The 14,846-nt window shown below is 37.8% G+C and overlaps 1 protein-coding gene across 1 annotated transcript in view; it reads left to right on the top strand.

Annotated features, from left to right (window-relative positions):
• The first annotated feature begins 645 nt into the window (after positions 1-645).
• DCP1B (decapping mRNA 1B) overlaps positions 646-14,846 on the top strand; it is a 41,705-nt gene continuing 27,504 nt past the window's right edge. The window contains exons 1-3 of the mRNA XM_004692538.2: positions 646-795; positions 5,782-5,822; positions 9,883-10,010. Coding sequence (XP_004692595.1) covers positions 646-795; positions 5,782-5,822; positions 9,883-10,010 — 319 coding nt within the window. The remainder of the gene's footprint in view (positions 796-5,781; positions 5,823-9,882; positions 10,011-14,846) is intronic.

Raw genomic sequence — 14,846 nt, forward strand, 5'->3', positions numbered from 1 at the left:
CTAAGACACCTGCACTTTCACCCACTGTGGTTCATTATACCATCCGTACAAATATCAACACCGTAGAAGAGCCAAATAAGTCTAGTGTCGCCCTGAAAATCTCTCATAAACCCGTCAGAGATCAGAGGACCACCCTCTGAGAACCACAGGGTGTTCGAGAACTCACAGATCTTTTTCAGTGCAGTTATTACTGCTTGAGGCTTATTTATTCTTACACTAGGTTTGATCACTGAGCGCCTCCTCAACAGGCAAAGTAAAGAATAGAGCACCTCGGAGGGAGATAGTATCCTAGGGCGGGTACTGCTCAAAGGCTCTAGTAGATGGAAAATAAGTCTCCAGGCAGGTGGGGGGTGGGAGGTGGGGGTGGGAAGGGCGGGGTCAGGCTAGCTAAGGGTAGGGTTCTGACAGTCGCTAGGCTTGTGTTGCTAGTGGCAACAGTCGCGCGCGGGCGGGCGCGCAGCCATCGATTAGTTCTGCCTAGTGTAGGTAGCGGGAGGCGAGGGCGGGGGGGTGAGGGGTGGAGGAGGAAGGGCTCCCGGACTTGTGGTCGCCGCGGGTTTTCGGTTGCGAGGAGGCTCGCTCGTTCTGCGATCTACTGAGCGTGGCTTCCGGGAGCCCCTTGTTGATGTCGGGGAGGGAGGGAAGATGGCGGCCGTGGCGGCGGGCGGCCTGATGGGGAAGGGGCGCGACATCAGCCTGGCGGCCCTGCAGCGCCACGACCCCTATATCAACCGCATCGTGGACGTGGCCAGCCAGGTGGCTCTGTACACTTTCGGCCACCGGGCCAACGAGTGGGTGCGTGGGGACGCGTCGGGGCCAGGCGGGCTGGGCTGGGGTGCGAATGGGGGTCGTCTGACTGGGGATTCGGGACCCGGGCGAGGGGAGGAGATGCTGTAGCCCGGGAGGTGGAGTGGGGCGGGAGCGCCGTCCTCCTCAGGCCGAAGTTGTGGAGATTGGACCCCGGCCGCAGGTTTCGGGGAGAGGGAGGCCGATCTGTGCACCCACAGGAAGTTGGATGAGACTGAAATATCTAAGATGCCCTCAGCTGGGGACGGGACCCCAAGAGCTGAAGGGAAAAGAGGGCCTGATGCGCTGAGGCCCAAGGCTGATGGGCTCCGAGAACGTAAAGCAGGGTCTGTTAGCAAAACGGCGGCTGGTGAGGAGGCAGGGGTGGGAAGCGAATGGGAGAGTTCTGGTTCAGCAGCACCAGTCTTGCATGGGACGACAAGGCAAATCTTGATGGAAGTTGTGAGTTGAGACAATGCACAAGAAAAGAGCAGAGCCGGGAAATAAAAGCGAGAATGAAGTGGCGTCTAGCACCTACAAAGAGGCTGATTGATACTCTTCAAGAGATTTTTCACTGCATAATCCACCAAAGACAGAATGAGTTTGCATTTGAGCCAAATTATTTTAGTGCTTTTCTCGAAGCAGGATGCGAATAAATCGCAGTGGGATGAAACTTAACTTTCTTCACATTAGAATGGGGTAGGAGATTCATGAAAAGTCCAATGGCAAGAATTACTGTATGTAATTTTGTGACCCACCCTCTTGAATGTGGAGAGGTGAGCTTTTTTCTCTTCATAGTAATTTGTGTCTCCCACAAATAATCTGTCTATACATCCATTCTGTTTAAATTAGTTACAAAACAGTCTCAATAGCTGTGCCAGGATGAATGCATTTCAGATGATTTTTAAACATGTATTCTCCAGAACTGTAACAAACACCTAAATTTAAGTAAGGAAAGCATCCATATTGAACAAGTTCTTTTAACACCCACTTACATTTACATGATCTTCAGCGGTCTTTCATAAAATTTCACCTGAATATCATGAACAAAAATTAAATGAAAAAGTAAGTCCTAAAATGGGACCGAACCGTTTTCTCTAAATTCTTGACTGAGGAAATTTACTTTCAAACTGGGAAGAGAAGTTAGGTCCGCTCTGCTAGGAGCCAAGCAAAAAACCAAAATGAGTCCTTTAATATTCATTGTTCTGTCATAAGAAGTATACTACTTGATCCAGAGAGAGCCTATTTCCTCCTAATTTTCAAAGGAATTCATTCACTCCATCTTTATAGAAAGGACATTGAGCGACACAGTGGACTTTCTTGCAGATGGCAATTTAGGAATAATTACAAAGATCTGCTACATTTTGCTGTTTTGCTCCTGGAAAGAAAAAATGTTAAAGGCAGCCATATTTCTGTCAAAGTAACCAGCAGAGAAGTGGATCAGGAATGTATAGTTCTATAAATGATTTGACACTAGGATGAGAATCTCTAGAAGCCAAAGAATTAACATGTAGAGGAGCACACATCTTAATAACCATTGTTTCCCATAGATTTGACAGGATCTATGTGCTAAACACCCCTAAACAGTTGTTACAGAGGTGTGTTAACTATCCACTGATTCCTTCTCGCGAGTCATCAAAAAGCAGGAGTGTCACAATGCATTATTTACAGAAGTTATGTTTTCCTGCTTCCTGGACTTGTTGCCCTTCAGACAGGGAATAATTCATTCAGTAAAAGGTCATTCTTTCAAAGTACTAATTTTCAAGGCTGTGTCACCCAGGGAAAAAAAGAGACCCAGTTCAGTGGCAGAGACTGGGGTAAACAAATTGTCATCACTCTTTCCAGATCCAACCACTTGGGGCTTAAGGATGGGAGCCTTTTGAATGTAAACCTAATAAAAGAATAAAGAACATTCTTGAGATTGACAGAGAAAGTATACCAGAAGGCTAGAGGAGTAATTTCAGTGTCAGAAATTAAGAATGAAAGGTAGACAGAAAACGGGCTGCTTTAAAGGATGTCTTGACTAGAATAGGAATTTAAAAGTAGACCTACTTTCCTCTGCCAGGAAAGAATGTCCCCCCAAGATACCTTTGTGTCAGTTAAAGAATACAGTGGAGGGGTGCTCTTAACTCAATCCTCAGAAGACCCAGGGGGCTTTAGTAAAATCTTGTTTTAACTACAGTGCATTCCCCCAACCCTGAACTATGGCCAAAAAGGGGATAAAATCCTGGCTATCCTTGGATAACTGTGGAGAGACCAGGAAAATGCATAAATTTGAACTAGTTCAGCCATAATACACCAGAAATTGATTTCCAAAGTCCCTCTCACCCAGGTATGCAGAGCTCTAGCGTTTCTTCACTACAAGACTTTGAGATTAGGCTGCTTTTCTCTGACATGGTCCGTTGGCCACCATGCTCCAAAATTTATCAAGTCACTATGAAAAAGAATTATACGATGACACAATTACTTATCTTTGTAAGCAAACATGGCTCATTCCTACCTACCTTGTAGGCCATTTGATAGCATTTACTGTGCTGTACTTGCCAGTTTCACAATGATTAACATGGTGGTGGTTTGGTTAAGTTTCACTTTCAGTTAATTCTTAATATTTAAGGTGCACCTGGGATCCAGAGGCTGCTTTTTCTGCTGCTGTCTCTTTTAGTAGACAGACATTGACATGTAGATTAATAAGCTAATTAGCCCAGTGTACCCTGTCAGCACCCTCCAGGTCCTATATTGTAATAACGGAAACATGATTCCTTTCGGTGGACAAATTGGTGCTTTTGGTGTGTAACGTGAAATAGAAATCTGTTTTAGGATGGCTGTTCTGGGTTAGAGAATAATTTCAGAAGACGCATGCTTTTACATTACAATTTCTACTTGCATTTACTTTCAAAACTAAAATTAGGCATTAAAGCATTTTATTCCCTTAAAAAATAATTGCTACTCTATTGAGGAAGGAACCGAGTCAAAAGCTCTTAGCTTTATGTGTGCTGGTACATATAAACATCCTAATTTGGATTTCTAAACTGAAACACTTCAAGTTCAAATACAGAAAACAGGAAAGTAACCTTGTAGCAAGTGTTCCTGACAAGAGAGGAATTCTGATTTCTACTTCCATCACCTATGTCTTGGCTTCACTTTCCTTTCAAACTAATAAATATCAGCAATTTATTTAATGTGTGCACATGTGTTAAGTACTTGTTCACTGTACCACTTCAACACTCAGAATTCTAGGCCATTTGATAGCATTTACTGTGCTGCACTTGCCAGTTTCACAATGATTAATGTGGTGGTTTGGTTAAGTTTCACTTTCAGTTAATTCTTAATATTTAAGGTGCACCTGGGATACAGAAGCCTTAGTAGGTATGAATGAGCCATGTTTGCTTACAAAGATAAGTAATTGTGTGATCGTATAATTCTTTTTCATAGTGACTTGATAAATTTTGGAGCATGGTGGCCAACGGACCATGTCTGAGAAATGAGGACTTTCTAAGTTACACTGAAGTGACATACAAATTTCATAGTAAATCAAGATTAAGCCTGAACTCAATTTATCATTGTTTATATGTTTGAGAAAAGTCTGACTAAAGTTGCTTTAGCTATTAGAAATTCTCAATTTCCAGTTACATAGTCTATAATGATGATTAATATCTTGTAGCTCAATAATTTCATTAAGTAGCTATTTGCTCTTCAGAATAATGGTGATGTTTGACATAATTTGGGGCAGAGTGAATTTTGTTTTCATGATTCCTAAGATAGTTCTTCAGGCAGGACTAGGTTAATAAACCAGGGCAAATGGTTCTCACAAAGCCTGCATCAGAGTCAGCTGGAGGGCTAGTAAGAAAGACATTACTATTCCCATGCCCACAGTCTCTAACTCTGTTGGTGGAGGTGGAGCCCAAGGGCTGCATTTCTAGTAAATTCTCAGGCTATTCTGATATGGGACAGTGTGTTGAAACAGTGTGTTGAAATAACTTGAACAGGTGAAAATCTCATACTTCCAGTGCTTTGTGTATCTTTAAAATATTTTAATATTATACCTTTGTTCTTAAAGTATATTTTCCACTATAATTAAAGAGTAGTTAAATTATGCATGATTCTGGTAATGGATATTAATAATAAAATATTGAGAGGTTAAATAGAATACTGAAATGAAGTCACATCAATAGCTAAACGTACATTTTGCATTCTAAATTTTAATGGTGTGATTACTAGTTAGCTAAACAAACGGGCAGTTAAGTGTTTTTTTGCTATGTTAGGCGGAACATTTTCACCTGGGCAGAGGTGGCGAGAAACCTTTCTAAATGAACTGAAATCAGAGGTCTTCTTGATTAACTTTGCCATGTCCCCCAGCTTTTCTCAGGCAGATTTCTTGTAATTTGGTAAAGTTTCTTTTTGACTTTATTTCAAAGATCAGAACTTTCCTAAATATTCCAGCTTATCTGGAATAGTTTGTCTGAAAACTGATCTTTGTGGTAACCTGGGACAGGATGTGCAAGAAAAAATGAGCCCAGAAAATACAGATGATGAAATGCAGATACCAGGAATTTCTGTAGCAACACCATATACTCAATTCAAGAGTAGTGATGGAGGGAATAAATAAAAACATGTTTTTATTTATTTCTTTATTTTATAAAAAGTAGGAAAAAAGACAGCACACTTAACCAGATTCCCTGAGGAAACCCATGGAGCACATTTATCTCCTTATTGTTTTAGCCAGAACTGGGTTACTGTCCCCCTATTTGGTAAAGAGAGATAATGATGTTTATTTGTAAATGACAAAAGGACAAAATGACAAAATGACTTCTTCCTGCTGCTTACTCAGGAGATCCCCAATCAGCCTGAGAACCTGCTTTTCCCTAAAAATAAACCCTCCTCTAGATGTGGCCCTACTTGAAACTCCCTGGAATGTCTATTCATAAAATCGGTGTTCTATGTGACTCTACTACAATGAAGAGAATACACATTCTTTGCTGTGGTTTTGTTTCGTAGGAGAAGACTGACGTGGAAGGAACCCTATTTGTTTATACAAGGTAAGAGTAGCTTATAAAGAATCTGACAATCTTTGAAATCATAATTTAGCTCAGTTGTGCCACTCTCTAACGTAATTTTATTTCAAAAATAAATTTGCAGTTATTAGTTGACATAAGGAAATATCACTTGTATAGTGTGACAGAATGTCAGAATATAACTTATTTTTAATAATTTAAATTTCAGTGTCGATGAGCTCAAATCTTTGTGTTCTTTTAAAAATTGCATTATGTCTTTAATTCAAATGAATTGTAGAAACTGTGGCTAGAACACATTGGTAAGGGCTACAAGTACACTAATAAGAATATTAGACTGTTTACACAATATTTGGGATAGGATTTTATTAACCAGTTTCACTTCCTTCCACTCCTACCCTTGACTTTTTGAAGACACATGGTCCAAAATTAAAAATGTTTTTTAATCCTTCATTGTCTAGTAGTATATTATATTTTAGGCTAGATTTAATAAATTCATGTTTTAGTAATGTTTATCAGATAATTTCACTATCACACATGCACACAGACCTGGAGATTGTGGGATTGTCTTATAAGCTAAACCTTTTATGGATGTAAGCATTCACATAAGATGTCATAGTTAAAATCCATCACCTGCTTTAGGGTGCAGAAACAAAATACAGAGGCCTAGTACAAACCCTAATAGAGCTAACAGTGTCTTTGGGGAGACAGAAGATAACACACAAAAGTATATAGGTTTTAACACATATGTTTACATTTAAAGATAAACCAGAATACAGATAGACTATCCTAAGTGCCAGTTGATAGGTTATAAATACTGTAATTGTGAAGGTTGTGGAATTGGTGATGTTGAGTCAGGCCTCCAGAGTAAGATCAAACTTAGCTTGCATGGTGGGTAGGAAAGTGTAGTCTCACTAGGGAGAATGCCGTAAACAGAGGCTTAGAAGCTCACATTTTAGAGGAAGAAGAACGGAAATGCCCTTGTGATGCACTGAATTTCTATTCATTTATGTGATTGAAATAGACAGTGAGCATAAAGAGATTTTACTGACTTGGAATGTCACACTAAGGATTTTGAAATTTATTTCTTAGCAGTAGGGAATCATTGAAGGGGAGTAATAGAATTACAACAAAATATATGGGGAAAGCTAGCATTATGAGAATGTGCTGTTCCTAGAAGAAACTGGAGTTAGGGCGGACATTGGAAAACTAATTACAGTGGAGTAGCTTTGAGATGCTATTAGTGTGGACTGAATAAAAAAGTTTGAAATGAAAAAGATTTATTGAAAGACTGCAAGCTAGAGGGAGTGGTGAAATTTTTTAAATGACATTAAGATTTTGAAATGGAAGATTGAAAGATAAAATCATTTGAGGAAATGGAAGAGACCAGATATTGAGAATCTGATTTGAGGATAAACTCTTATTTTGAACTGACAATTTTGGAGTGGAGCAGGACATCCAAATGCAGGTTGGGGTTGGAGATAAGACAGTTTGGGGTCTTCTCCATTTCTGTGGTCTTTGAAACCGTGGGAGAAAACGTCTCTGAGGGAGAAAGTTAAAAAAAAAACAAATTAGGGCCCTCCCCGGTGGCCCAGCAGGTTAAAGCACAGCATTAAGAAGCTAAGGCCACTTCCGCATGAGTTCGATTCCCGCCTGCCCCGGAGGTGACCACATGGCGCGGCAGACCTCTCCTGACCCGCCCGCTGCTCCCCTCAGCAGTGTACTTCCTCGATCTGCCTGTTCTGCTCCCCACTCTGTCTCTGGTGAAGCCTCTCTCCGCCCCTGAGCCTCTGGCCTGTACCCCAGTTCTGTATGTACAAATAAATAAATCTTTAAATTGATGAGGGCTAATGGTTGGGTTTTATTGCCAGCAAGGATGCAGAAATGAGGCAGCCAGAAAGATAAAAACAGAACTAGTACGTATAAAGAGAACTCTGTGGGCCCACTGCAAGAACTCATGGGGACAGGAAGCAGCAGTGGGGAGGGAGAGAAAAGACTGGGGAGGCATGGGAATCAGAGGGGCTGCAAAGTAGTTTTTCTAGTTTCAGGAATGTAGGCATGTCCACACGTTATTGGCTTTATATATTTATACTATATTCCCCAAACTCCAAAGTACCAGAATCTATCTCCAAGTGAGTTCATTTAGTGGAGTACAGGAGACTTCTGAGAATTCTGAAGTGTGAAAATACCAAAAGGCTGAGTTTTACTGAGTGCCAAGCATGCAACATGTATTCTCATTTGTTTCTAACAAAGAGTATTTGTTTGAGAGTGAAAGGAAAGATTATTAGTGTGTCTTGATGATTTATGATATTTAAGGAATTTTCATAGGTTTCTTTTTTGGAGTGCAGAAGAGTAATGGATTACAGCAATTTTTTTTTCCTTTTGTACTCAAACAACATGTAATTTGGTATTTTCAAGTACTTCGCCATATACTTTGAGTTCCTAATGGAGTTGTCAGTTAAACCATTAACTTGAGAAGCAAACCCTCCCCTATTTATCTCTTCCTCGAATCTTAACTCCTCAAGAATATAATATTCCCTTCCTATCCCCCAATCCTCAGCCCCCAGGTGCCAGATTCCAGTATATGTCAATGTACTCTTTCCTCAGTAGAGGATGACAGAAAGTCCATAGAAACCAGAAAGGCGGTTTTGGGTCAGGTGATTTAGTTGGCCTTCTCTTACGGATGTTGCTTTCCAGCAATTGGCACATTTATCCCTTGAGCCTGTTTTACAAATTATAAAACAGTGTGGTCCCCATATTATTAAAGTGATGAAATCCTGTTGTGATAATGAAATACTTGGCAGAATCAAATTCTGATTCTATGTAAGAACACTTAATCCCATTTTAAATTATTTTTTATTTCCTCCCATGTCTTCTTTTCTATAATAGAGGGTTCATAAACATACCCACTGGTGATTTCTGAACTTGACTCCTCCAAAGGACCCTCTGTCAGAGATTGTTTGAAATCGGTTTCATTCTTTCTTGAAAGTTAAGTGGAAACGGTCGCCATGATTATTTCACAGTATTGAGGAGATGCCTACCACCCTTTTACTGCTTTACAAAATAAGTTAGGCAAGGATTACCTTCCATCAATTTAAAAATTGGAGATGGCAAAAGAAAATGTTGCAAGTGTATTTTACTTTATCAGCATCAAATGATTTGATGTGAAATAAAACCAAGATATAAACACCTATTCTTCTAATCACTCCTAAGGTTTCTACCATGGTGCCCAGATTCAAAGTAAATAAATGAATTCTGCTTGTTTCAGTTTCAGTGTGTAAGCATGTGGTATTTCATTGGCCACCAGAAGTTGCACAGTTGAATTACTGCATGGCTGTAACCCAAGGGTAGACCAATCCATGCGTCACTGTTAGATTTACTCTCCATAATTTGGGTTCTTTCTACCTGACAGAACAGGCACTGAAGACACTGAATGAAATGAAAAAATTTTTAAAGTTACTAAGTGCTACTAAAGAAAACATTTTAGTAGTTTATCTGAGAGTCTGTTTGCTTTATATTAAAGAGCGCAAAAGCTGTTCTTTACATGAAACTATATAATGTCTAAAATTTTATCTCCTCCCTCCCTAGTTCATTGATTCAAGTTGTGGCATTTCTCCATGAGATTTTGCAGATTTCAATTTCAAACTAACACCAATATTTTCTGTGAGAAGTTTTTTATATACTTATGATGTACACTCAATATTAACTATCTTGATTCTTTAAAAGTGTGTCAGTCTTTTTTTAAAAAGTGGATACCATCTCTGCCTTAAGGGAATTTACAGCCTGTACACACACACACACTGAGTTAAATAAATAGGATTTAATTTTGTCCAAAGATCAAGTAATAGTAATGGTAGTGACAGAGGAGTGGCAATGACAGTCATACGATGTATGACTGCTTTGGCACCTAACTTGGTATGTTAGTACTATGAGCTGATGGTGAAGACTCATTACATGTGCACAGTCTTGCACAAAACTGCAAATGTAGACAAAAAGGCTGAGCAGCACACCTGCAGGTCGTTACATTAAAGTATACTAGACTGAATTGTTGTCTTTGGTAACCTTCTCCCTTCCCCCATGACTTTAGATCTGCTTCTCCAAAGCATGGGTTCACCATCATGAACAGACTGAGCATGGAAAATCGAACCGAACCCATCACGAAAGACCTGGATTTCCAGCTCCAGGACCCTTTCCTTCTCTACAGAAATGCCAGATGTGAGTCTTTCCTGAGGCCATGCTTAAATTTGGACAGTGTGTTTATATTTTGTGTCGGTGACTCTAGGGTTATCATTGGGTAGCTTGGGAAGTAGTTGCCTAATTGAGGAAACAGCTTCTTCTTGGGAAATTTTAAGTGAAAACAGTGTGACTAAAATAAGATAATATTTAACCCCTTCTTCTGCAGCTATACCACTCTGTAGTGTGAACCCATCAGATTTGTCAAGCGTGAACAGGGCTGGGTGAGGCAATTCTTATTAAGCATCTTTTAGGGACACCTAGGCGATGCTGTGGACTACAGAATTAACTCAGCTTGTAGCGTGTTTTCTTTGGGTATCACTTCTAACAGAGCATCCTGTGACGGATAGGGCCTCTATTCTAGAACTATAGTCTTCTGAATATGTAGCGACTGAAAAATCAGTCCAAGTCCAAGTGTTTTGGTCACTATGAATTTCATAACACTCTGTAATGTTGAAGTAATGTTAGATACCTTAATGGTCCTTGGAAGAGTTGAAATAAGATAGCACCTGTGAGAGATATCTCGCCTTTACTCTGGTGTCTTCTCTGATCACTTATGTTGGCTGTTGGGCAGTCAAGGGAAAAAGTGATGAAAAGTACATGAACTGTGTGAAATAAGATACATAAGTGTATGTGTATTTCTATGCTCTGTACTACATGTTTAACTGTCAACATGACCTTGCAGGTAAGAAATGTTTGCCATATATTTTCTACCCCACTCTGAGCTCAAGACACAAGAATTTGCCTAGTGTATACTATTCAGTGTAGTGTTAATAGATGTAATACAATATATACATGTATAATGTTTTAACCTGGATGAATTGTTTTCAAGTAAATACAATGATTTTAATGCTATATTTACTTTTATTCACATATAACTAAGCTGTCTTGGTCCTGTTGACCCTGCCATTCTATAATTTAGAAAATATAATGAAATTTTTCTGGAAGAGGGAAAATTGAAAACTATTACAGCTGTAACATGACTTACTGATGGTAGGTCCTGTGAAGTAAAAATGTAGAAATACAGAGAAATGTTCTGTTTTCCATTCATGTTTCTTCCTGAAGATATGAAATATCCGTTGTAGCTTATAGTTAAATTGTTTGTTTTTGTAAGTTTGTCAGGGTTTCTTTTTTAAAAAAATTATTACAGTATGACAAAGTAATACAGAAGTCAAGCCCTAACAAGCAAAACAACCACAAAATACATATAAAATAAATGAATATTGATGGCTTATGATAATCTGTTTTAGTTTAGTCATTGAAGGCATGTTTTGTTGTAAGTTAGAACCACACTACATGTCATGGCTACGATTCCAGACTCATTGATATGGCTGATTTAAAAAATAACTTTGCTAAGTCCCACAGTTTATCTGATACAAATACTGTGGGATCTAGTGAACATACATTAAACTACATCTCAGTTCTTAGCCTGTGCTAGCTAACAACGATAATCTCTAACTGCATGTGGCCACTAAGTGCCTGAAATTTGACTGCTGAATTGACATCAATTCCATTGATGTTGTGTTGATATCAGTTGTGTTGTTCAGTGTAATGTCCACAATTTTCAAAGACTCGGTACAAAAAGTTTTAAAATTTCATTAATAATTTGATATATTTTCTTTTTTTATTTATTTGATATATTTTCATGTGAATTAAATAAAATACATTATTAAAAATTCTTCAGCTCTTTTTTAAATTAAAAATGACATGTGACTCATATTTGTGCTTCATCTTATATTTGTATTGACTAGCACTGTTGTACACATTTTTATTTATTTTGCCATATTTCATAATCAGAACTTTATAAGGTACATAATTTCACTGTGAAGTTGTAATGGTGAAAACTGATGCTCAGTGAGGTGACAGACCTGTATACAAACCCCCCAGAGCCTGATATCAATTCCACGTGTTGCTCTCTCCACTATTAAACATGAATGTATATTGAAGGCAGCCTGTGGATAGTTAAACTATTTCTAATGTTTTATTTCCATAAGAAAGAAATGAACTCAGTTGAACAAGAAAGAAGGGAATGAATCTGCGTATGCTTCTGGTTGTTTGTTTCTTTTTTTTTTTTTTTTGCCTTTTTTTCTCCTTAAAATCTGGTGCTGATTACCTTTGCAGCTGTTAATCATTTGTTTTTAATTTAGTTTATTTGTGAAAGCCGTCTCAATCTCTAATATCAAAGGTTCACAGAAAGGTTTGCCCCTATGCTTTCAAAGGTTTATACTTCTTTCAAATGTTTAAAATGACTCAGACACTTCATATAATAATTGCATACTCATTCATAACATAAAAATTAACTCATCATCTTATGGACAGTGAACCCAGCTTCACTGAGGCCTTTTTTTTCTTTTTTTTTTTTTAAGCCTCTATTTCTTTCAAGATCTGTTGTAGTCAAGAATCTCTGCATAGTTTTGGCATTTCACTTTGGATTACTTATGTTGTAGATCATATTTGGACATTTCAAGTAGACAGAGGTAGAGCTGGTATGGATTCATGGTGAGTTTCCTCATGGATTCTTTTAGATTCAGGAAACTAAAAACAACAGATTGTAAGGTGATAACTATTTTTCTCTTGAATTGGATGATTGTAAGAGAGCAAAATAAAAAAGTGAAAATCGCAAACTCTATTAAAATTCTTTTAATTCTTTTAATTTTTTTAAAAGATGTCTGATAAACAGTTTTGATCAAGCACAATAGCTTTATTACAGTAAAATATTTATAGTTTTTAAACTTCACTGTAATAAGATTTGGCCTGTGTAAGTTTTAAAAGTAACTAAAATAGCTGTTAATTTCAGAAAATAAAACATTTAACAATTACTGATCATTTATTTAACAATTAATTTATTTAACAATTACTAGCACTATGTCAGGGTTTTCATGTGGGTTATTTAATTCTCATAACTACTTCTTGGAAATGCTACTATGCCTATTTTTGTAAATGAGAAAGCTAAAGTTAAAGGTTCATGACGATTTTGATACGAGAATAGCATTTGAACCAAGAACACATACTTTCAAAAGCCTGGGCCCAACCAGTAGAAGTGCTAGCATATGAATAATGTGTTTGAGCATAGTTTACCTTTAAGAAACCCTTCATCTTTTTAGAGTACATGTCAGTGTTTAAAAGTTCTTAAGAATCTATGCTATCTGAGTTAGTAGCTAGCAAATTATCAAGTAAAAACAACAAAAAGCTGAATTTGGCCATTTTTTATATTATCCCATTTACTATGTTTTCCATGTAATAACTAAATAAGATTTTGGCATATGGAGTTCTATTTTAGAAATGTATTTTCCCAAGTATCTCTTAATATTTGATATAAGTTCTAGGTAGATTTTAATTTAGGCCAACATGTTGAGTATATAATTGTCTGTGGTTACAAGAATTAGAACTGAATTCGTTTGATCTTCTTGATTTCATTGCAGACATAAGCCTGGAGCTTAGAGATAATCAGGAAGGGCAAAATCAAGATGTTTAGAATCAAAGCTATTTTAGAAAACTCCTCCTCAGTTTTAAAGTGAACTTACCATATTGAGTAGTTGTGTATTCAAAAAGAGATACAGGTTTATCCTTTATTGACATTTGTAGGCATTTGTGGGAAAAACTGCTGTAAATAATGGAAAAATGGTACAGTGAATAAAAACGGTAATTAAAGACATCAAATAGACCATGTCCTAGACGCTCCCTTTGAAAGTGATGGGCTATTGGACTTTTGGTTAAACATGGCAGATGGAACACACTCCTGAAACTACTGAAACTACAGTAAAGGAATAAAAAAAAGATATAAACCCCTGAGGATAAAAGGTATTTCATGAAAAAGATGAAATAAAAATGAGGAAGACATGCTATAATAGCTTTATTGTTCATAATTATTAGCTAGACTTTCCTGCAGAAGATTACATATCTCTGCTCTGTGATGTCAGATTTGACTGTATGGTTGGGTTCCTGCCCCTAGACACTCCCTCTCCAGGAGGACATTCTTGAGCCTGTACGGCTATGTTAATTGCATTAGCCAGTGGCATGTGGGTGAAATGTCATGTGGCACTTCTGAGCAGACACTTTAAGAACTGGCTCATGATCCACCATGTTTCTTGTTCCTTCTGCCATGATGACCAGCAACATTTTAAGCAGAGGTTGCTCTGTTAGCCTGGGTGCTAGAATGAAGGTAACATGGCACAGAGGTACATGTGACCTGTGAAGGGCATGGAATGTATACAAGAAACAAAAGCTGGATATTATAAGTCATTTAAATTTTGCAGTAATTTGTGATACAGCAAAACTTGGCTGATTATGACTGATACATGAACCATCCAAGAAAATGGGAATCCAAGCATAGGGTGGAGATAAAGGAATGCTGAGAAAAATGGTGAAAAAGAGTCCTATATTGATCCCTATGCAAATAGACTATAGATTAGTCAATCTAAAGTAAAATCACAGATTTCAGGAAGGATGTCCAAGGGAAATTTACAAAGATTATGTAAGTCTGTTGGGACAGTGGCATGATTTTGGTGATCATTTGGGAGTGTCGAAAACTGACAGGTGGTGAACAACAACAATTCTTAATCCCTGAGTAAATAAAATATTGTACAAGAACAAAAATATAATCATAGCACACTATGTATTCTGCAGATCATAATACAGAATTAAATTATAAACATTGAGTATGCAAAGTTTGTTATATAGGAAAAATGGGGGGAAATGTGTGCTTATATATGAATATGTGATATCATAGGAGAATTAAATCCTCTTCAGTAGATTTTTAAGAATCAAGGAGTGGTATGCATGTAATATATAGAAAAAGAAATCTAAATACTAGAAGAA

The sequence above is a fragment of the Condylura cristata genome, unplaced genomic scaffold, assembly GCF_000260355.1.
Source record: "Condylura cristata isolate star-nosed mole 26May11 unplaced genomic scaffold, ConCri1.0 scaffold00034, whole genome shotgun sequence".
NCBI lineage: Eukaryota > Metazoa > Chordata > Mammalia > Eulipotyphla > Talpidae > Condylura > Condylura cristata.